Source organism: Myotis brandtii, unplaced genomic scaffold (genome assembly GCF_000412655.1).
Source record: "Myotis brandtii unplaced genomic scaffold, ASM41265v1 scaffold422, whole genome shotgun sequence".
Lineage (NCBI taxonomy): Eukaryota > Metazoa > Chordata > Mammalia > Chiroptera > Vespertilionidae > Myotis > Myotis brandtii.
This window is the reverse complement of record NW_005366171.1, coordinates 4,727,390-4,750,583: the sequence shown is the minus strand read 5'-3', so window position 1 is coordinate 4,750,583 and position 23,194 is coordinate 4,727,390. Positions and strand designations below refer to the sequence as shown.

Below are 23,194 nucleotides of genomic sequence, written 5' to 3'. Positions count from 1 at the left end.
GGGGTGGGGGGGAGGTTATTTGCATCGCAACAAAGCTCTGCAGTTAGGAATACACAGTCCCAGCCAGACACCAAGCCCCCAGCGCTGCTCTCAGCTTTTCAGACTGGGTCATCACTGCAGTGACTTGATTCAGGAGGAAAGTTCAGGCTAATCTAGTGTTTTTCTCACCCGGGAGCAATCACGGACATGGGATGAGAGGGGGAGAGTGGGGTTGTTTTCGTTATAAAATTAAAAAGGTGGGGGTAGAGGTAAATGAAAATATTTATAGCTTCTCAGTATAGGGAGGGAAAATCCCTTTTTCTCAATTTAGAAGAGACGATCCATAAATTAGCACATTCTGCACAATCAAAAAGCTGAAGCTGTCGGTTGTATTCTGATCTCATTAAGAGCTCTGGATTCTGTAGCAAATGTTAAAATAATACTGACATGTAAATTAGATCTCAAAGTGAAATGGAAAGACCCAGTTAGCAGAGCATTTCCCCCCTTATAAATATCTTTAATCCTTCCACTCTTTTGGGTATTGACTGGGCGCCAAGTGGATTTGCATATTATTACAAAGCGCAAAGTGTGAATACAGCCAGCCAGCCACCCTGTTAAAAATCTGGGTTGAAAACCACACGGATTTGCTGAACAACAAATTCACATTGGAGAGGTATCACCAACTGCTGCCTCAAAACATCCCCAGGATGCCGGGGTATGGAAACCAAGCCAAGCCTGGCTTCTGAGACACAATGATTCCACTGGGTAAATAGATTTGCATCTCTTTCCACGGGACTTGGTTAAATTTAGAAGAGTCCCTCAGTGAAGGGGTCGGGCACATGACCAGAGCCCATGGACCAGCAGACGGTCCAGGTCCAGCACATTCCGCATGCTGGGAATTAAATCTTATCTGTTTTTGTCTGTTTCAAAAATTTAGAACCTCCAATGTAATAGTTCAGCGACTCAGACTATGAGACAATGACTTTATTTCAAACACTCTAGCAACTCTAAAAAAAAAACAACCCGAATTTATGATAATACAAGATCCTTTTATCTTTAACTTTGTCTTTGAGTTTAAATTATTTTTTTTTCAATTTTTGCCTTTAAAAAAAAAATTACGGAGAAGCAGGAACTCCCCCATCCTCCTCACACCTCCATCCGGCTCCTGCTTTTACTGGTTTCCAACCGAATTTTGGTCTGATGTGGTTCTCGGACTTGGACTTAATGAGGACCACTGCACACTGTCAGGGGAACATCCACAGAACAGACAATGTCCTGGGCCTGAGCACTGGCAGGAGGCCACTTCCCTCTGTGCTGACTCAGTAGCCAGGCCCCGGCTGGGGCACATGTAGCATTCCTGGGGAAAAGCTCTCCCCCATCATCAACACTCATGAAAACAACTCGTCACTGAGCAGAGGACTGGAATTTGCTGCTCAGGCTTAATGAGACCGCAGTTGAGCTTGCCTTCTGGTTTCATGGTAGTTTTTAAAATCTACAGATCCATCAGCATAAGTCAACATTAAAAAATAAAAAATAAAAATTTTTTCTGTTAACAACTCACCCATGAGATGTTTGATTTTTCCCGCCCCCTCCTTCCCCTTTCTTTCTTTTTGTTTTTGGTTAAACAGGAATTTCTCATCCATTCCAGTTTTGAACTGGGTCAGAGATTTGGGCTGCTTTACATCAGAAAAAAAGAGAGCCAGAGCCCTGACAAAGGGCAGAGGAAATGCCTGACACTGCTCTGCACAAATACATTTACGTTGTAACTTCATTTCAGTCACAGCAGCTACTAACACAAAGCCATAGCTTAAGGAGCAACGGTTCCCTGGACGCACATCATTCAGTATCATATTCAGGCCAATACTCATGGCTGCTAGCGTTACTTTTTCATTGAAATGATGACTAATATTGTAGTTGTTACAGGATTTTACAATGCACAAAAATCTCAAAATTTCATGGCCTGCAAGTATATTTGCACCTGCAGCATTTGTAGTGTTTGCAGATGCATAGTTTGGGAAAGAAATAGAACTTTTAAAATACAGTGCAGGAGCAGTTTTATGTACTGTCCTTAGTAAAACTTTCCCATATGTATAAAAAGGGCTCTTAAGACCACATAGTCAAGGGTCACTGAAATGATGAACAGTGAAAACTGAGCCAATTTAAAACACCAATTTAAACTGACGTCCTTACAGGGAACTCAAAATGGGGGCTCCTAGGAGCCGAAGCACAGACAGCCACTGCAGCCAAAATGCCTCCTTGGGCCATTCGCTGACATGCACAATTTCCAGGTAGGTTATTTTACCTGTTTTCTGGTCCTCGTCTTCCCTGTCCTGAGTTTGATGTATCTGGCTATCAATTCATTCCTACCTGCAAGAAAGAAGAATTTACAATAAGGTGGATCACAAACATTTTTTTAAAAGCCTCTGAAAGCTAAGAATATAATTCAGAATCTGTTGCAGCTGTAAGTTTATTAATGCTAGGAAAATAAAACAGTGCCATTATTGTTTGCAAAAATACTTACTAGGAGAAAATAAGATGAGGGACATTAATTCTGAATTACAATCGGCAATTGAGGATAGAAATTTGCTTTTTAAAAATGCACCTTTTTGTTTCTTTGCATGCTTGCCTCTAAATGGGTGGTCACTTGTATAAGCAACAAATACAAGCATTAGTGTGGGAATCTGAAAACCCTGTCTGTTCTAGTCTTATTTTTCATATCCATTCCTCCTCACCCAGGTTTCTACTTGTAGTTACCTCTAGTTAAATTATAGCCACAAGAGAATGAGCTGCTGTGGCCACAGAAACCCTACAACGATAAGTTAATAGTATGAAAACAGACACCCCCTAAAAGTAGTCACTGTACTAGTAACTACACACAAGACTGTCTATGAAAAAGAATGACTCAACCTCCTCAAGGCTTTATAATCTCTTTTTTGGGGGTGGGGGGGGGTGGAGGGAAGAAAATGTCTAAAAGTATACCCAAAGACTTTCCATCAGTACCCCGCCAGGAGAGAGAAGTTTCAAACAGATTACCTGACTTCAAAGAACTATGATATAACAGGAAAGTATAACCCCAAAGCTGAGTGGGGAAATGTAATACTACATGACATAAAAACCCACTCTTACAAGACATGGGTTCAAACTGTAACTATAATCATAACTGTATAGCTGGTTGTATAATTTGTGCTTGCTGTCTTACTTCCCAGACATACTCCCTGAAGAGAGCAAGAACTTGGTCTTACTCCCCAAGCTCCGTTCCCACTGAGAAAGAACAAACAAGGAAATAACACAACCTCTGCTGAAAGGCAGTGACCACGTCCACCAGACCTCCCCTGGCAGAGTAAAAAATTGGCAGCGCTAATGAAGACCAACGCGAGAGTGTCCTTGTGGAAATCTTGTCTCAGAATTCTAAATACTGTCCCCCATCATTGTCTAGAACAGTGTTTCTCAACCTTCCTAATGCGCGAGCCTTTAATACAGTTCCTCATGTTGTGGTGACCCCCAACCATTAAATTATTTTTGTTGCTACTTCATAACTGTAATTTTGCTACTGTTATGAATCATAATACAAATATCTGATATGCAGGATGTATTTTCATTGTTACAAATTGAACATAATTAAAGCATAGTGATTAATCACAAAAACAATATGTAATTATATATGTGTTTTCCAATGGTCTTAGGCAACCCCTGTGAAAGGGTCGTTCGACCCCCAAAGGGGTCGCGACCCACAGGTTGGCAAACCACAGGTTGAGAACCACTGGTCTAGAACATTCCTGTAAGTGCGGCTCTGTCCACCACCTGCTTGTGCTAGGACCGTGCAATGCGCCGTCAGCCCTAGAAGACAAAGAAATTGTGGAGTTTTGGGGCTGGAAAGTGTCTCTGGGTCATCCACTCTCACTCTTAAAAGTCGAAGTCCTTATTAGCCGAAGCCAGCACTTCTAGAATTCAGGAAGCGGTCCATTTCATCTTAAAACTTTTAAGATTAAAAGGACCCTCCTTATCTGTGGCTTCTTGTAACTTTCTTCCTCGGGTTCTTCTTGTCCCTCTTCACAAGAATCAAGGCTAGTCACTGATGCACATGACTAAGTTTCAGATATTAATGACGGCTTTCAGGTCTGCCTGGAGTTGTGTCCAGGCCAAGCCTCCCCTGTTCCTTTGTCATCTGTGACAAGCTTTGCAGCACTGCCCCCCACACACATCCTGTGACCATCCTTTGTCTATTTTCCTTGCAAAGCCTGAAGCCCAGAACTGCAGGGATGCTCCTGCTGGGACAGCTCCACATCAGAGTGGGTGCATCACCTCACTCCTCCCAAATACTCTACCGGCTCATGCAGCACTGCCTCTGATTTGGGGGGACCACGATAAACTGCCAACTTGCATCAATTTGAACTCCTAGGTTCCTTTCATATGGGTTACCACCCTGTGTCCAGTCCTTTTAAGCATAGTTACAATTTTCAGATCCAAATACAGAAACTGAGATTTGTTCCTATTGTATTTCATCCCATTAGATTAAGCCTGTCATTCCAGCCTGTCGGGATCTTCTCATCTCAGATCCTGATTCTATAACTGAACTCACCCTTCAACTGCGAAAAAAGAACTTGGAAATTCAGTTTTGAGGATTGCTTCTCTAAGGATTCCCTTTCAAACTTTTGAGAACTACCAATATCTCCTTGTAGTGTCATCGGGTCTACTTCTCCATCTCTCCGATGGTTGTACAGATTTTGCAATTTGTCTCAAAGGCTCGCGGACAGCAGAGCCCAGCTAGGAGTGCCTAATTACCAGAAGCCAGACCTAAATGACAATGTCTGCGGACGAGCCAAGCATGCTCCAGCTCGGGGCCTCACTGTGCACCCTGTTCAGGGACAGGGTGCACAGTGAGGCCAGGACGTCTGAGTGGCCAGGATGAAATAAATCCAGGGCTCTGTTTTACATGTAATTTTATCTGAACCTTATTCAGATGGCAAAAATGTCTCCTGCCTCACACGAGCATATTCTCTATGAAAGCAGAGAGAATTACTTGTTACATGTGACACATCACCTATACAACTAACTTTTAATTTCTTATGGCACTTGGCTGAATGAATGAGGTCAATATCTAGGATGGCCACATTTGCATAGAATCTGGAGTCTACACAAATGGCATCCCTTGGAGTTAAACAATATCAACTCATATGTTGATTACAATATTTCTAAAAATTGGTACTTCTCCAATAGGCACTCACTGGGTATCTACTGTGCAGAACTCTATGCTACCGTCATCATTTCACTGAATGCTTGTTGTAACTCTCACATCCCTATGCTTTACAAAATGACCCTTCAAAACTATGTGTTTCTTTTAGACCATATTTCAAGTCATAAAGAGTAATTAACTTGAGGTTCTTATGTGTTTCTTCTTGCCTCCTTAAGGAATATCATTGATTCAAATTTTCTTTTTCCTAGAGACTTTTATTTTTATAATTTTTAAAAATATATTTTTATTGATTTCAGAGAGGAAGGGAGAGGAAGAGAGAGAAGCAACAATGATGAGAGAGAATCATTGATTAGCTGCCTCCTGCGTGCTCCCTACTGGGGATCAGGCCCACAACCCAGGCATGTGCCCTGACCTGGAATCAAATAGTGACCTCCTGGTTCATAGGTCAATGCTCAACCACTGAGTAACTCCGACTGGGCTATTTTTACAATTTTAAAAATTCAAATTCAACTAACATGAAGTATCTACTGTGATCGAAGCAGTGTTAATCACTTTATTTCATATGAATTTTTTAATGACCATCAGGGTGGCTTTGTGCACAGAAAAACACTATTTAGGTTTACCTGTTAATAAAAATATATATTTCATTTGCTTAGTTGTTTTTTTTTTAAAAAAGAAAAACCTTTAATACCTAGATCACTCTTAAATTTTAACTTCAACTCATACATTATAATTTTTATAATCACTTTCAAAGGTCCATTCGAATAATGGTTGGCCCATTTTATAAACCTAAACTCCTTTAAACATTTAAAACTGTATTTAATTTATAATGTATTTAATTCTTTTCAACATTAGAACTATGTGATTCAACTTATAAAACCTTTTCTTAAACAACTCTTAAAAACTTAATAAATTATCTTAAATACTCCAATATTGCTTACAAATCTAGTAAGACCTCAACCCTACCCCAAATCAAGTCTACATTAATTACCCCTTGGCACATTTTAATTTAGAAATACAGGCTAACCTGTTAAATGGGCCAATTTATTTTATTTTATGGAGGGGCAACTTATTTTAAATAATTAACTTGAAATATCAAATATGCATATATTCTTTAAGTAAAACTATTAATACTATAGCTTTGATTCTATTAACATCTTTTACTTTTATTTCTAAATCTTCCCAGAATTAAAATATGCTCACCTGTTAGGAAACAAGTATGCCATTCCAAATGATTGTGGAATATTTTTTTGGCTGCTTGGGGTTATACATATTTTGGGAAAATCAACTAGGTTCTGAATGGATTCTTGTCAGTGATCCTGATAAGACGTCCTGAGACCTATTTTTCTTTCTATAGAATGGCCCTCTAAAGGGAGTGGATCCATACAGTCCAGAGCTCTGGATTTGAGTCATGGTACTAAGTTACAGAATTCCCTTACAAGGATAGGGAGCTCAGCGGCACCAGCCACCACAGGTGTAATTGGCAATGGGTCTCTTGTCCACACAGCACCGTCTTATTTGCAGCCATGATCAGGATGTTGGACACTGGAAATGTGAACCCTCATTTCTCTATCTCTTCCAAACACACACACACACACACACACACACACACACACACAAATGGTGGCACTTCATCCAGTGAACCTTACATTCCAAAAATGAATTTCAACAAAGTTAACTTTAAAGTTAATCATGATATTCCTAAACTAATCCTACAGTCATGTGAGGACCATCTACTTTGTGCCTATGATGCCTGTCTGATGCATCAGGGATATAAAGAGAGGACTGCCTGCCTGCCAACAAAGAGTTTACTGTCCCACACAAGGGCTAAGATACGCGAGCAAATCAGCTCTACACGTCAGATGACAACTACTGCCATGAAAGAGGTTCTAGTAGCCTGCATGGGTACCTGGCCACAAATAACTCGGGGAATCTAGAAAGCCTTCCCCAAAGTGGTGGGCCATAAGCTAGGCCTTTAAGGATAGTTTATATTTTCTCCAACATTTTATTATGAAAAATTTCATACATACAGAAAAGTTTTTTACAGAATGAATTTTACAGTGATCACTATATAGCCACCACCTAGAATCTACCATTCACTTTTTCTATACCTGCTTTATCACATCTTTCCCATCTCTCGATTCCTCTATGTATTTTACCAAGCCATCTTATTTTATTGATGTTGCTACTGCATTTCAAAATAAATGGCAGGCATAACACTTCCCCCTAAATACTTCAGCATACATATCACTAACTAGAGCGACAAGACTGATTTTGACAGGTGGAATGGAGGGGAACAGGTAAAGACCATTTCAGACAGAGGAAGCAGCATTTCTTTAAATACATAAGCTTGCCCTAACTGGTTTGGCTCAGTGGATAGAGTGTCGGCCTGCGAACTCAAGGGTCCCAGGTTCGATTCCGGTCAAGGGCATGTACCTTGGTTGCGGGCACATCCCCGGGGTGTGCAGCTCCCAGATCTTCTGATATTTAAAGAGAAACTGGAAACCTGGATTTTTACACCATGTACTAGAATATTTTAAATGTTAATAACTCTGGGACATTAACACACACACACACACACACACACACACACACACACACACACACACACACGCCTGCTGCCCCTCAAGCTCCCCGACCACGGCATTCTCTTTCTGAGCTCAGGAGTCTCCAGGTTCTGCACTCATAGCACCCACGGCATTCAGGACTCATCTCCTATAAATCCGTAATAGCTTATAGAGCTGAGTGGCAATGTTGCACTTCACCACTCAGTGTCATTATACTACTGGTTCTCTGAATCATAAAATTCCCTTCAGAAATGCACACCCTAACACTTCTTTAAGTCTGAGATTTGACAGCTGCAGCTGCCCTTGCTTTTCCCACAGGCAGCAGCAAAGATAAACAAGGCCTGACCTGCCATTTTCATACTATGATCTTCACCAGGCACCGCAATCAGTTTTTATTTTATTTTTCCTTTCTCCTAAAGAACATAACACAGTTGAAATTGAGCCCATCATCGGCTTCTCCTGCAACCCGATTGCCGTGAAATTTCCTGCTTAAAGGGGCAATAGAGAGAGATTTCTGCAGAAAGACCTGGAGTTTGCACTGTGCTTGCCTTACTCAGACAGAAGACTGGTTAACGTTGTTGTGGGCTGTGTGCGTAATGGGATGTGGCCTCAAGGTCATGTTTGAGGCACAGCAAATGCAAGGTCTGTGGCTAGAAATTGTAGCCCAGAGACACTAGGCTTTAACAGCCTAAGAGCCACTTTGTAATTGAATGGAGTCAGGGAGCCACAAAGGAAGAAGTAACAAGTGGACCGCTCCCTTCCTTGGCTGCAGCCATGTCTTAGGCCAACTCACACCCGGAGAGGGCTGAACTGGCCTGGACCCGGGGAAGTCGGAGGAGCTCTCTGCTGGCCTTCCCTTCACTGGGAGGGATATGTGAGGATTCCCATGCTAAAAGATTCAGAATCAGAAAGAAAACTCAAGCTTCTCTTGGCTGCCAAACCAAAGTTGTATCAAAGGGGCACCAATGCTATGGCTGCCGCCATAGGGTCTTCACAAACCCTGAGTTAGCCTAATAGCACTAGTAGACTACTAGAATGTTCCTTGTTAACACCTTGCGCTTTCTGAGCTCTGTACCTGAGCACGCAATTGCTTTCACCGTCTGTATTGCCCTTGCCCATTTCTGCGTGTCTGGATTCGGTCCACCTTTCAAATGCCTCGTCCTTCATGAACCTTCCCACTGAAGATGCCTGCTCCCTCCCTAAACATCCGCAGTCTTGGACCTTGGCCTCTTCGCTGCTGGCTTGTGTCCTTCCTGCCTTACGGCTATCATTTCAGTACGTGTCGCGGCTCCATCCACATCATCCAGTTACTGAGAACAAGAACTGATGGCACCCATCTTTTCTCTGCTCCCCCAATGTTTGATCCTGAATCACCAACATAAAGTAAAAAAAGAAAAACAGATGATCCAGTGGAAAGAAGCAAAGAAAGATGCCTTCCATGAGGGACAGCACCGTGGAGCGTGGTTCTGTCCTCTGAAGGACAGAGTAGCAGCATCCACACAGACCGAGTAGTTTACAAAGGACTTGCTCATTTCTACAAGATGGTGTTAAAACTCCTTCTAGCCATGGACCCTTTTGTTTCAGCTGAGGCTCATCTAAAGGAAACATCTTAGGACATCAAAGTCAACAACCAAAAAGCACAGATGGCCCTAGCCTATTTGGTTCAGTGGGTAGAGCCTTGGCCTACAGACTGAAGGGTCCTGGATTCCTTTCCAGTCAAGGGCAAATGCCTGGGTTTCAGGCTCGATCCCCAGTAGGGGTCATGCAGGAGGCAGCCGATCAATGATGCTTTCTCATCATTGATGTTTCTATCTCTTTCCCTCTCCCTTACTCTCTGAAATCAATTTAAAAAAAAAAAAAAAAAGCACAGATGCAGGAGACACTGTGAGAACCAAGTGTCACCAGTCAGGGAGAGGTCTACAGAGGGATGTTCAATGACCCGTCCTGAAGCTCTGGGGACTGTCTATCTATGGATATGGCCAAAGGATACAGTACAGGGTCTGTATTAACTAACCAGTGAGGAATTAATAATTAACCTTTTCTTCCATGCTGCTGCCATTGCGCTAGCGACACTGGGAAAGAAAGAAGGGCTACCAAAGCTGGAGAGTCACCGACTAGTCAAACACCACCTGCACCTACAAAAGCACGAACAATATGCTAGAATTAGGGCGGGGGTGGGGGTGGGGGTGAGGGGGCCATCTCTGCCTTCAAAGAGCTTATACCTGTGAAGGGCTCTCACCCATGAGAATGGTGTCGAGTCACCCTATCCTCCCCAAAACTCTCATTCATAGCCTGCATCACAGCTACCTCATTCCATGTATTTGAGGGACTGCATGATGAATACCTGGCTCCCCACGACCTGGTAGGACACTCCACAGGGACATGGACCATAGATTGGGCTTTGCTCATCATCATTGTACCCCTGGTGCCAGAATACAGCAGGTCCTCAGTAAAGAAACCTTGATGGAATGAATGAATGAATGAATGAGAGGGGTGGAGAACCACGGTGGGAGAGGGGTATACAACTAAGATTGGGGATAAAGGAAGGTTCAGGAAAAAGGGCACTGGAACCAGTCCTAGCGTGTTGCCAATGAGGAAGTTTAGACACCAATGCCTCTGTTAATCTCCAATATAAATCATTGACCAAAAATCAGCACCAAAGTGGAAAATCACCAGAATGGGCCAGGCAGCCTGTTCTGGGTTGTCAGGGTTGGCACTGCATGTTCCTGATCTAAAGGTTTACAAAAGGGACTGATGGCCTTCAGGAGGTAAACAGTAGCAGGTCCCTGAAATATCCTGTGTCTGCATTCACCCAGGGGCTTATAAGGAACAGCTTTAGAAGCAAGAATACACAGAGGATGGCTGTGTTAACCCCTGGTTATTCAGAACTCACTCCTCTCATCCCTTCAAAATCCTTGGCAATAACCCAAGTCCCACCTTCTTGGAGTTCCTATCACTCAGTGGTAGCTGATAACATTATCAAGTGATGGCCCATAAAACACTGTGTTCCCCTTCATCTTACTGGGACAGCTTACCAACTACACATTTGCATTAGACTACAAGGGGTCAAGTAAAAATGTCCAATGCTATGTATTGAACATGATCCCTCTACATTGCATAGAAGTTTTTTTTTTTTAATTGACATTATTACTAGAAGGAAAAGAGATAGGAATAAAGTATATTTTTCTAATGGCTTATTCTCTATGAAACAACAGAGAGATGCTACACAATCACCTTTGAATCCTCTAACAAATAATCTTACTAGCCTTAATACTTAATTCTTCTTGTTATTCTTCTGTCTAATCCCCCCTACAGATTCTCAGGGGAGTTTTCACTCATCTTGTGAACATTCATCTTTTCTTTCATGCCCACACCTGATTAAGTTGCTTCCCTACATTAACAGTTCCTTGACCACTATAAGAAAAACATAAACGCCTTAGCCTGAAGCCTAGGCCTAATAGCCCATTCCTGTAGAGAGCTCCTCTGTTCTAGTACAAGGAGCTTCATAGAATTCTCCAAGTTTTGTTATGCTTTTCCATGCCTCTATGTCCTTAAATGCCCTTTCCTGCAAACTCCTATTCATCCCTGTAAGCCCCAACTGAAGTATTCCTCCCTGAAGTCTTCCGGGAGCCATCCAAACTAAGCAAGCCATTTCTTCCTTTATACCCTTACGTGCCAAGCATATGCACCTGCTGCGGCTGCACTGCTGTTACTTATCTATGGGACTATTCATTCCCTGTTTAGAATAGTGACTGCTCCATGGAAAGGATCTATCTAGTTCTCTGCAACCCCAGATCTAGCACCTAGGAAGTAGAGACTCAATAAGTGGATGAATAAATGAGCTCTTCTTTTCTGCATGAAGAAAAATGAGGGGGAAAATGAGCTAGAAATAGAAATTGGACAACATTGGTAATACTACCTGAAATGTGTACTCCCTTATACTGTTATGACTATTTCAGTGACAGGCAGCACAATTTTCTAGACCTTCCTTCTGCTCTTTTAAGTTGGCCCAAGTGACACCAACACATGCTCTTTTCCTTCTCGCTCTTCTCTCCCCGCACTGACCTCCACATGCCATGGTAACATGGACCTGGTCCAGAAAAATGCTAATCTCAACATTAACCCAGGAGAGCCTTGTTAATGAAAAACTCTGTTAAGAACACTCTGTTTATTTATTAATTATTTGACGGTAGAGAAGTGTGAAATCCACACATTCCAAGGACTAAAAACTGCTGGTTTTTAATGGAGAATCTTTAACAGTGGCAATGTTGCAGACTTGGTTTTCAGTGTGTTTTGTTGTTTTGTTTTTTACTCAAATGTATGATTGCTTAGCTCTTTCTAGGGAAGATGGACTTGTACTTATTAGCTATGTGAACAAAAGTCAACTTGCTTAATTTTTCTGGGCCTCTATTTTCTCACTTGTAAAATGGGGGTAAATCACCTACCCTACAGGGCTGTTGTTTGCATCAGCAACAACTGATGGAGGTTGTGGCCCCCTATGATGATTTAAAGTGGTCCTATAACGATTATGTAATGTCACTGCACTTGGTTCATGTTTTCATTGCTTGAACTGATATACAAGGTTTCTGTCCAGGACAACGTACTATGTTGTCCAGTATAAATCTCCAATGCTTCTACTTTCAATGTTATTGAAATTGAGCATCTTTTCCATGATATACTGAAAATATTCTCACAATCTTTGTATCATCCTAATTTTCAAAATGATACTGCCATAAGCACAATTTCCCAGTAAAAGGAGCCCTTCATTGTAATATCTTAACACTAAGAGGGCATCATGCAAGCTACTTACTTGCCACAATAACCTTTTAATTTAGAATAGATTTTTCATTGAATAAAATAGCAGAAATTAGGTTTTTGCCAAGAGCTAAGTATGGCAAAAATTCTTATAGTGTGTGGCAGATCATAAAATTATCTCTCTCAATAGGCTGGAGGCAATGCATTAAACAGCATGTCCCCCACTGGATTTCCAGAATTTAGTTCTTAGTGTAAAAACACAACTATCACTAGAAGAATTAAGTGTCAACTTCTGTAACTACTATAATAGCAGCTATACAAAGGTGAATTATGCAAGTATTAAATCAAAATGACACTCACAAGGGATTACCTGCTGCTTAGAAAACATGCTAAAGAGAAATCTAAGTGTCTAGGCACTTAGTAATTCTTTTAAAAATAATATGGACTCCATAATTATAAAAGGCATTTTTTTAATGCACACAAACTGGAGAATATGAACTCTGGGGCTAAGCTAAATGAAATAATATTGTGTGGCAGGTAGAGATGAAGTGAGACAGTGGAAAGTTGGATACTACATGTGCTCAATACCTACTGTGTATCAGCACTATGCAGAGGACTATGCTTAGACACACATATTATTCAACCTTCACACTCACCTTATTCCCATCATATAAATGCTTAACCTGAGGTTCAAAGAAGTTAAGAAATTTGCCCAAGATCCCACATTAGTAAGTGGTAGAGTTGGAATTTGAGCCCAGCTTTATCTTCCAAGCTCATTATTCCTTAATTTTAGACCAACTGCTCTGAAAATAGCCTCTATAGTAAGTGAGCTTCTCACAAGATCATGACTATTTCATGATAACAAAATCTTAGAAAGGGGCACAACCTAACCATGAAGTGGTTTAAATTGCACATACATCATTTTAAAGTTCTGCATCACTACCTACAAAACAGGGTAAAACCTCAACTCCTCTTTATGCACTCAAGGCCTGCATAATCTGGCCCCAGTGCACTCCCTCCTTCCCTGTTCACTAACATCTACTGAATATTTTCTATGTAAAAGGCATTGTGCTAAGCACTGCAGGAGACACATGCCAGAATAAATACATATTCTCTACCCTCAAGTAGTTTATAGTTTAGGAGGAGAAATGAGGCAAGAAGCCATGCAAAAGTAATAAAAGGCAGAGTATTAGGAGGATGAGAGGTAACATCGAAGAAGAGTCAGGTAAAATCCAGAGAGGTTTCCTCCTATGGTTGCCTTGCTCAGACAACATTAGATTGATCTCAAAATCAGTAAGGTAATTACGCACAGGCTAATCATTAACTGGCTATGAAATGGGCTTCCTACTGTAGGCAGTGATCAAGCAAACCAAGTAGATTACCTCTCTTGGTTGAGTTTTAGATTCAGAAGAGTCAACCCCTTTTTATTCTCCTTTTAAATTTCGAATTACCCATAACATGCCATATTTGTCCCTGTAAAAAATAAAAATGTGCCCTAGCTGGTTTGGCTCAGTGGATAGAGTGTTGGCCTGTGGACCAAAGGGCCCTGGGTTCGATTCCCGTCAAGGGCACGTACTTGGTTGCAGGTTCCTCCCCGGTCTGCTTGTGCAGGAGGCAACCAATCAATGTGTTATTCTCGCCAATGCCATGATGGGTACTGTTTCCTTTGAGTGAATGGCTGGCCCCTCCCCACTCCCTATCCTCAAGGTTCCATTCTTGCTGAACACTGTTTTTTGAGTTGCCAAGACCCAGTTCAAATGGCACTTCCCAACTCCCTGGCCGTTGGTCTCTCCTGCCCCTTTGGCTCACCATACTTCATGCACACACCTAGCACTGGGGCTGCCATGCTATACTCTTCTTAGGAGAGTTAATACTCATCTTTGACAAATTATGAGCTTCTTGAAGGCAGGGTCCACATCATGCTCCCATAGTTCCCCATCCTCCAAATCCTGGCATTGTATTGAGACCATGCTACTTAAGGATGCTGCTACTGTGGATTTTAGCCTCTTCTTGAAAGAAAAAATATTTGAATAAGTGACATCATGGCAGGAAGAGAGGGAGGAAGAAGGAACAGGAAGAGCAGAAAAAGCAGACATGGGATATAAAGAACAATACAACAGAGTTCCTGCCTTCAAGGAACGCATTGCCTAGTTCAGCGATTTTCAACCTTTTTCATCTCATGGCACACATAAACTCATTACTAAACTTCTGCAGCCCACCAAAATATATATTACATTTTTTTGCCATTGTGACAAAAAATAGTGTATAATTTTGATTCATTCATACCAGACAGCTACTGTTCTGTTGGCTGTTATCACTGTTCTGTTGGCTTTGACAATCTAAGGGAAAAGAGGTCAGTGCCCCTGACTAAATAGTCAGGTACTGCATGTTTTAAAAATTCCGCTGCACACCAGTTGAAAATCGCTAGCCTGGTTGAATCTCATGGAATGCCGAAATACTCATGGAACCTTTCCTCTTCCTAAGCTCCTAGAAATGGAAGATGCACCCATAACCATAAATGAGATAGAGAGTGGCAATAAAGAATGGTGAGTGGCTGTTTTATTTCCAGTGAAAAGAACCTAGAAAACGTAATGCCTTCCCTTCTTCAAACTTACCTCAGTCTACTCTGTTTTTAATTCTTGCGACCTCCATCAATTTTGGATTTAACATCTTGCCCAATCCACCATCCACATAGAGGATAACATTCAATATTTAGCAGAGAAAAACAAATTTTCTCAGAAATATCTCAACTTTTTCATAGGTAGAATAGATAAGAACAAACTGGGTAAAATGCAGATGAGTTGATGTAGCTTCATCTACAAGCTCATTTACCACCTAAGTTTCACTTTTAAAGGCAGAGCACAAACTACTTATCTTTTCATGGCTCCAGCCCTGAAGGTTGCTTTGCAAAGATATGTCAGAGTGAAATTATCCAGCAAACCCTTGTGTGGATAAAGGATTCCACAAGTCAACAACAACAACAACAACCGCTTAAGCAGTTTAAACCAACAAGCAAGATGCCCTCTATTTAAATGCTATGAGAGAATCTATTTTAAGCCTTTAAAAACCCTCTGGGCAGGTGTTTAAGCTGTGTACAGACTGAGCCTGTGTAGGCTCTGGGGGTGGGGGAGGGTGGGCTCCACTCTCCATGCAGGCAACATTTTGTTCAGGCAATCTTCCTGCAGCAGGTCATGTGACAAAGGCCAAATAAACAGCATCTGGGGATTTTCAATTACAGACCTTCGCCCAGCATGCCTGCACTGTAATCTCTACCAGATGAGGCTCAGGCCTCCCTATTTTCAATAATTCACACACTGTGTACACATAACATGACAATAAGGGCATTCATGGTGTGGCCTGATTCGCAGATCAAAGCTAGCAAAGGGCCAGCTGTAAGCATGCTCTGCTGCTGGATGATTCGTGCTTTTCACAGGCTTGGAAAGACACTCTGTAGGACCTGGCAAACTGGCCTCTTTCCTGTGTGGTATACTGAGCAACCTCTGAGCATGGACTGGGCACAGTCTCCTGGGACAGCCAGAGAAGCAACCAATTCCATGTGCATTTGCAAGTACTGGGCAACTTCAAACCCTAATCTCTTCCACAAGCTGCCTCTCAGAGACAGCCTTGTCTTGGCCAGTGCAAGACCCATGCAGAAGCTCTACCACTCCTGGGAGCAGGTGGTTCTTGAAAACAAACCTGTTCTAAAAAGACTGTGAGGTTCCTGTACTTAATAAACCCTCAACTAGGTCCTCAAGTTTACAAATCCATGGGCTACGTAGATTCCATTTAGCTGGCCCACACATACAAGCGACTCAGACACAAACTACATGGAGGCACATTTTTAATTCATGGCACAGAGCTTTGGGTCTGGGAAATGAAATAGGACACTTGTTATTACTGAAATCCCTACACATTAACTCAATTAACTCGTGTGTGTGGACTGACGCATTTAGCCACTGTGTGTGTGTGTGTACGCGCACTCACACATGAGTGCTTTAAAAGCATTCAGCATTCTCAAGCCCACAACATTCCACATGTCTATGGCCCTGCAGGGAGAGTTGCCACTGGAGGAAATAAGGACACTGCTTCGTCATATAAAGATTTCATACCCGTCAATCAGAACAGGAACACAGAGAAAGCCATAATAGTGACTTCCTCGGCAGCAAACACATGCTGTTCACCAGCTGCAGGCTGTGTGTCCTTACCCCTTTTCTCTCTCATTCAGAATGGTTTCCTCTTAATCACAATAATCCCCAAAGTGCTAAAACATATCAATCGTTGGGTAAGCCCTGCCTACAAAGGGCCAGCCGGCTGGCTTTTATGGCCTTGTCCAACAGCAGCTGATACTTCATTCAGTGACAAATCCAATTTAGCAGTTACAAGAGGTTTAGCATCCCTGAAAAAAATATTGGGGTTGATCTGGCATTCTGAAGTCAGCAAATGCTCCACTGCCATATTGTTGCAGAGATTATTCTGCTGTCATATTTGGATGTCTACAACCGTCTCGCACCTTCTCTACTCTTACCCCCCAGAATCTGATAGTGGTGGTGGTGGTGGTGGTGACGACAATTTAATCCCTGAGTAAAAAATACAGGCAACAATCATACTTGGAAATTGAATAAATAATGTGATTTTATCACCCCCCCCCAACACACACACACACACACACACACTCACACACAACACAGGGAGTACTAATTGGCTCTATTTTTCAAATGGGAATTTCTAATCCATTGAAGGAAAAAGCTATGGGGTAAAACTGATTTTACTCTAACCTTTGGATTCTAGGTCAGCTTTGAAGAGTAAAAGGAGAGAAACAGAACATAAAGATTTAACCCTTCGAGTAAAATTTGTCTTGTTAAAAACTAAACGCAGGAGTAACGTAAAGACCTTGTAATTAATTTTTTTTACATCCATTTTAAACACCAAAATGTAAAAACAAATAAAAGTTTTAAACCATGATGGGGGAAAGCAAATAAATTGACCAAAAATAACCCCAGAGTTTTTGAATATCTAATATATTTAGGAGATACAAAGTCTTTACAGATAATTATATAAAATTCAAGTTAAAAGAATCCTCAAAGAAAATAACTTGGATAATTTAGCTATAAAAGGGAAACACAACCAACAAAATACCATATTTAAGCAATACCACAAGGTAATGTACAAAGTAAAATAAAAGGGAAATGATCTAATAGGAACATGGGTTGATTATTCCTTTAATATTAGACTCTGGAGTCAACAGTTGGTTATTTATCCCAGCTTCAGTTTTCACGATACCAAAAAAGTGACCACAGAGACATCTGGTTAAAAAAAAAAGAAAGGTTTCAGTGCCATAAATGAGACACGCGCAATTGTGGTTGGCAAGATATCAACAATGGAATATTCCATACATGGAGTTCTTATTTCATGTGGTTTTAAAACTTTATTCTTCTCTCTGGATTTTTAAAAACATACACTGAACATTAAAACAAAACAAACACCCAAAGCTTGTAGACTAGAGAACACATTGAGCTTCTGTGAATAACAAGCCATTAGATTAATATTTTGTCAATGTCACTTGTCACAACAAAAGCAGCAGCATTTATAATTTACTCTAAAACTGGTTTAATTAAAATTCAAAAAACCACGACAAAGTTATATTGAATTTCATTCGCCGCATTGTAATTACTTACTTTGTAGCTGACTATAAACAGTATTTTATTACGTCCACAAAAATGCATTTAAAAACTAACAGCAATTCACAGACACTGGAAGAACTGAGGGAACAAGTCCTGAACTTCTGTTTTGAATACAGTTACTTCTTACTTTAATGTGACATCAGAAAATGAGGATCCATGATCGTCCTCAATTCAAGGGGGCCTGTGGGTCTGTCTACATTACCTTCCTTCAGAGCAGGGCTCAGACTCCCAGAGAACATAGATTTGGCAGAACCAGACCCCTGTACCTTCCTCTCAAGACTAAGAAAGAGTCTCACTTGGCTCAAACTCAACAATGAGACAAAAGAGGCTGCCAGGCATGATGGATGACTTAAAGGCTTAAAACCACCATTTGCATCCTTCCAGATAAACAATTAGCTGGAAAAAAGATTTTTTTTTTCCTGGAGGCAATTTCCAATACTGTTAATATGCCTGGCAGGGAAGAATTAGTTTAGTGAAATTATACTTAAAGAACATTTGTCTAAAACATCTTCTGAAAGTATCTTTCTGGAGTGAAAAGAAATGAACCTTTTCTTTTGGATAAAAAAAGAACCAAGTTTGGAATATTTAAAGTTAAGGAAAGGCTTAGAAACGTATGACTCCCTTAAGGCCAGTTATCAAGGTTTTCAATGTATTTGAATAGTTAATTTTTCCATCCCCTCTTGCTTTATTTTAAATCTATATAACTCTTAAAGGCGATACAATAAAAAGTCACTTATTGAACAAGGCAGGCAAGCATAAACATGATTTACTAGTAAGCATGAAAGTGAGGAAATGGCCTTCACACACGCTTGCCAGATAAAAAAATCAGTGGTTCTGAAACTGCATAGGGGCAATTTTCTGGAGCTCCTGAGGGCTCAGGAGGGAATGCTTGAGAAATGACAGAGAAATATCTTAAAAGTCAACCTGCATTTCTCTAGAATGATTTGCAGGACAGGGCAGGAGTACCTCCGGAAGTTCACCAAGCCGCCATTAATAAATAAGGCAGCCTGTGTGGTTTCCGTGGCAACAGAGACTCCAAGTCTCCAGCAAGCTTAATGCACAACCACCAAAGGTTTCTCCTCAAATCTCAACTTCCTGTTTCCAGGTGCCGACAAAAGGAAACATACTTTTGAGCAGAGGAGACTGTGCAGGGGTTTTCAAAAGGAATTTTCTTAGGCTGATTTGGATGAAAGTGGCCTGGCAGTGTCAGAGAACGCTGCAGCTCCATCTTGCTACAACAGAGGCTTGGAGCATAGTTTTAAAGGGAGTTAAGAGCCCCCTGAGACTGTTCTGTGAGTTAAATATATTTCTGTAATATTATAATGTGTTATGACAAGTTATAGATCATTGTTATAGGCTCCCATGATTAACATTAGTCTGACTGTGTTTTCTTTGCTCTGCAGAAATGATTTGAGGGGTTGGGATCAGCCGCTCACCAGAATTCTGAAGAACACAGACTACACTGCTTTACCGTATGTAACCTGAGGTTTATACTTCATAGAGTCATCAAACATTTTCAAAACAGGCCTTTCCAGACGCCTCCATATGAACAGAGAAGTGTGGAAAAACATAGACTCTAGAATTCTGCCCTTAACTAGTCACTCACTTTAGGGAAAGTTATTAACTTTGTCAAGCCTCAGTGTCCCAAAGGCCTAATACCTTGTAATGCTATAATACTGTGATGAGATCTATCTACTTTTATATTTCTTCCAAACACAGTCAGAGGACTCCAGAAAGCACCCGTGTCCTTTGATCCTCCACCTTCTATTTCTCTCTGAACATTGAAAGAGCCGTCTCCACAGTCCAAACCAAAGGAAGATGGCATACTTCCCAGCAAATGCAAGTAGCTACAAGAAGGGCCAACCTCTCCAAGAACAACACAAACCTAACATTCACCGTACAGTTTCACTTGGGGAAAGATGATTAAGGAGGATAAGTACAATCTGTATGCTAACGCTGGAACACACTTCGTAACCAGCATCCATCTCCGCTATCTCAAGAGCTGTGCTGAGAGAGAAGAGGAAAGAGACACTCTGCAGCCAGTGGCTTCTGAGCACCCGTTATGACAGGCACGACTCGGAGTATGCCCCGAGGAAAGGCAGAGGCAGCACTTCTGTCCCCACAGAGCTAGCATCTATCTACCTCACGGAGTATAAGAGATGAAGTAGTGGGAAAAAGATCCACGGGGGCTACATCATTTTAAGGATTTTTCTTTTTAATTCCATTCCTTTTTTTCCCCTTTCACATAAGAATAGTCTAGTTTTAAGTTCTCCTCTGCATCCCCATAATATAACTTCCCACATAACACTCTTACACATGCACTGTCTTTAGCATGTTTTCATGCTAAAAGGCTTTAGCAGACAGTAACAAATTCCTGATAGCTACAACTGATAACTTGAGAAGAAAAAATAGTATTCTTTTTCGATTTTCAGAGAGGTCTGGCTCAGGGACAAACCAGCTGAAGGACAGGGAAAGTAAATTTCCAGTACAACTTTCTCTGTAAAAGCCATAAAGTTACTTTCCTAGGGGAGCAATCAAATATCTACCAGAACTCAGAAAGCCATTGCAGATCTAAGTTTATTCCACTCATGAGGTCACATATAAGGAGCCACCATGTATATATATAAAAGGCTAAGTGACCAACCATCTGTCTGTCCAACCAACTGACCTGCTGGTAGATATGACGTGCACTGGCAACTTAAAAATAAACATTGACTGGTACATGCGCAATACATATAAAGCTCTCACTGGCACCAATCTAGACAGAGTAGGAATATTCCTACCTGAACCCATTTTCGGACATGGTCAGTTATATGTTGCTTTTTCTCAAGTTCGAAGAGAGTGACGTTAAAGTTAAAGTTGTAAATACTTCATCACCAGGGAAATTAGTCAAGCACTCTGAAACTGTTTTTACTCTTAATGTGGTATACAGGGAGATATAAGAATAAATTTAATAAATTTATCAGTCATTGTTTTTATCAATGTTGGTTTTATATCATGTCTTTTTTTATATCATGTCTTTGTTGTTGTTATATCATGCTATTATTATTTATTAATCAATTTATATATTATTTTCATATACATTTTACTAATTTTCTTTCATTTCTGACATTTTATTATAGAGAAAGGGCGAATAGTGATATTAAAATATTTCTTCTAATTAATTTGCTTTCAATGTGCACGAATCTGTGCACCAGGCCACTAGTGTACATATAAACTCCCTCAATATGAAAATTATATCTCATTTTCCTACCTCAGAAAAAAATGCAGTAGTCTTTCTAAGCTCTCAACTTTTACTTATTTTTATTTTCATGACATAAATGATCCTCTGTGGGCACCCTGATGCCCAGGTCTAGGATTCAGGTGTGTAGCATTATACCTTATAGCACTAAAAGGTATTAGGCCTTTGGGGAAACTGAGGCTCAACAAAGTTAATAACTTTCCCTAAAGTGAACGACTAGTTAATGACGAAGTTCTAGAGGTTTCTGGTGCAAATGGGGCCCCTCTATCCTTGAGGAGATCTGCAGACAGCTGGATACACCTATTAAAATATATAGCACTCCCCAATCCCATGACAAACACACGTTTCATTTTGGGTATTTAAATTTGAGGGCACAAAAGGAGTCATGTGGAGCCACCCAGCAAGCTGCTGGGTGTGCAGGGTTGGAGATGAAGTGATTCGGGCTAAGCAGGAGACACAAGTCTAGTAGTCAACCTATTGCTTTGAACCCTGAGAGCAACAAATCACACCCAGGCAAAGTATAAAAGGAAAAGAGAGCTGGGGAGAATTGAGGGTTGAGCAGAGGAAAATGAATCAGTAGAGGAGGCTGAGAACAGAAAAGGGAGATGTACTTAGTCCAGTAATAATATGGAAGGCAAGGATAGATAAAAGTTAAAAGAAGAGAGCTAAGAAAGTCAACCATTTCAACTGCTGGAGAAAGAAGGTCAAGTACGACGAGAGTAGGAGGCTATGTCCTGGGACACATTAAATCACATCTATTACATACTATAATAAGCATGCAAAAGTACTTGTGATTGTTTGTGCTGCCCACCCACCCATCAGTTTGATTTAGGATGACTCTTGTTCTGTGACACAGGTTCTCAAAAGGGGTTCCAAAGATCATGGATCCTTTTAGATTTACATGACTCAAGCTGTCTCATATGCCTGAACGCTGACCTAGGATGTGGGGGAATGAAAGGAAACAAAATCCCAAAGCAGAATGGTGTGTGGTCCAGGAGAGTGTTGACAATGTGTGGGCTTGTGTCCAGCAGCCCTTTTGTAGAGTATGGGAGGTGAAGCGTTAGGGCCCACATTCTTACAACTACATGCCAATGCTGGGGGTGCAGGATACATACAATCTCTAGTCAGCTGCAAACATAGTTTGGCCATGAATACAAGAGTTCAGGAAAAAATAAACCAGTGAAACTATGCGATGAAAATCAATTGACTATATGGAATTTACAATAAAAAGCATAGTCTATTTTATTAGCATTTGTAAATTGTGTGCTACATTTGTGCTTTATATTAGCAAAAATTTTAATCAACACATATGTGTGCATATGTATGTGTCTGTGGTTTAAAATATTTACCAGCACATCTCTGGCTATCACATCTTAATTCTAGTCATTGATTCTAAAAGTTTCACCAAAAGGGCAGCAGGTTCCTACATCAGCAAAAAATGTCACATTTGAAGATCCAAAGATCACTCCATGGCCAGGGAGTTTCAAGCACGATCCAACCAACTCCCACAAGTTACAGACTCTACAATCATGCACAGCTTCCCCTTATGCAATCCTTACAACATCATTCAACTGCATGAATAGTCATCTCCCACATCCATCCACACCTCTACCCTCCCTGCCTTTGCCCTCATCATTTTCTGATATTTTGAAGTAGCCTCAGAAGTGCTTTCTTATCATCCATCCCCCCGCAACTCTTCCTTAAGGTTACAACCAGAGTGATCTTACTCAAAATGTCACTAGGCTTTCTAACATGCAGTTCCCAACACCTAGACTGC

The 23,194-nt window shown here is 41.0% G+C and overlaps 1 protein-coding gene across 1 annotated transcript in view; it reads right to left on the bottom strand.

Annotated features, from left to right (window-relative positions):
- The window catches only part of TEAD1 (TEA domain family member 1 (SV40 transcriptional enhancer factor)), a 150,885-nt gene that overhangs the window by 31,768 nt on the left and 95,923 nt on the right, over positions 1-23,194 (bottom strand). Inside the window, exon 3 of the mRNA XM_014545901.1 lies at positions 2,282-2,346. Coding sequence (XP_014401387.1) covers positions 2,282-2,346 — 65 coding nt within the window. The remainder of the gene's footprint in view (positions 1-2,281; positions 2,347-23,194) is intronic.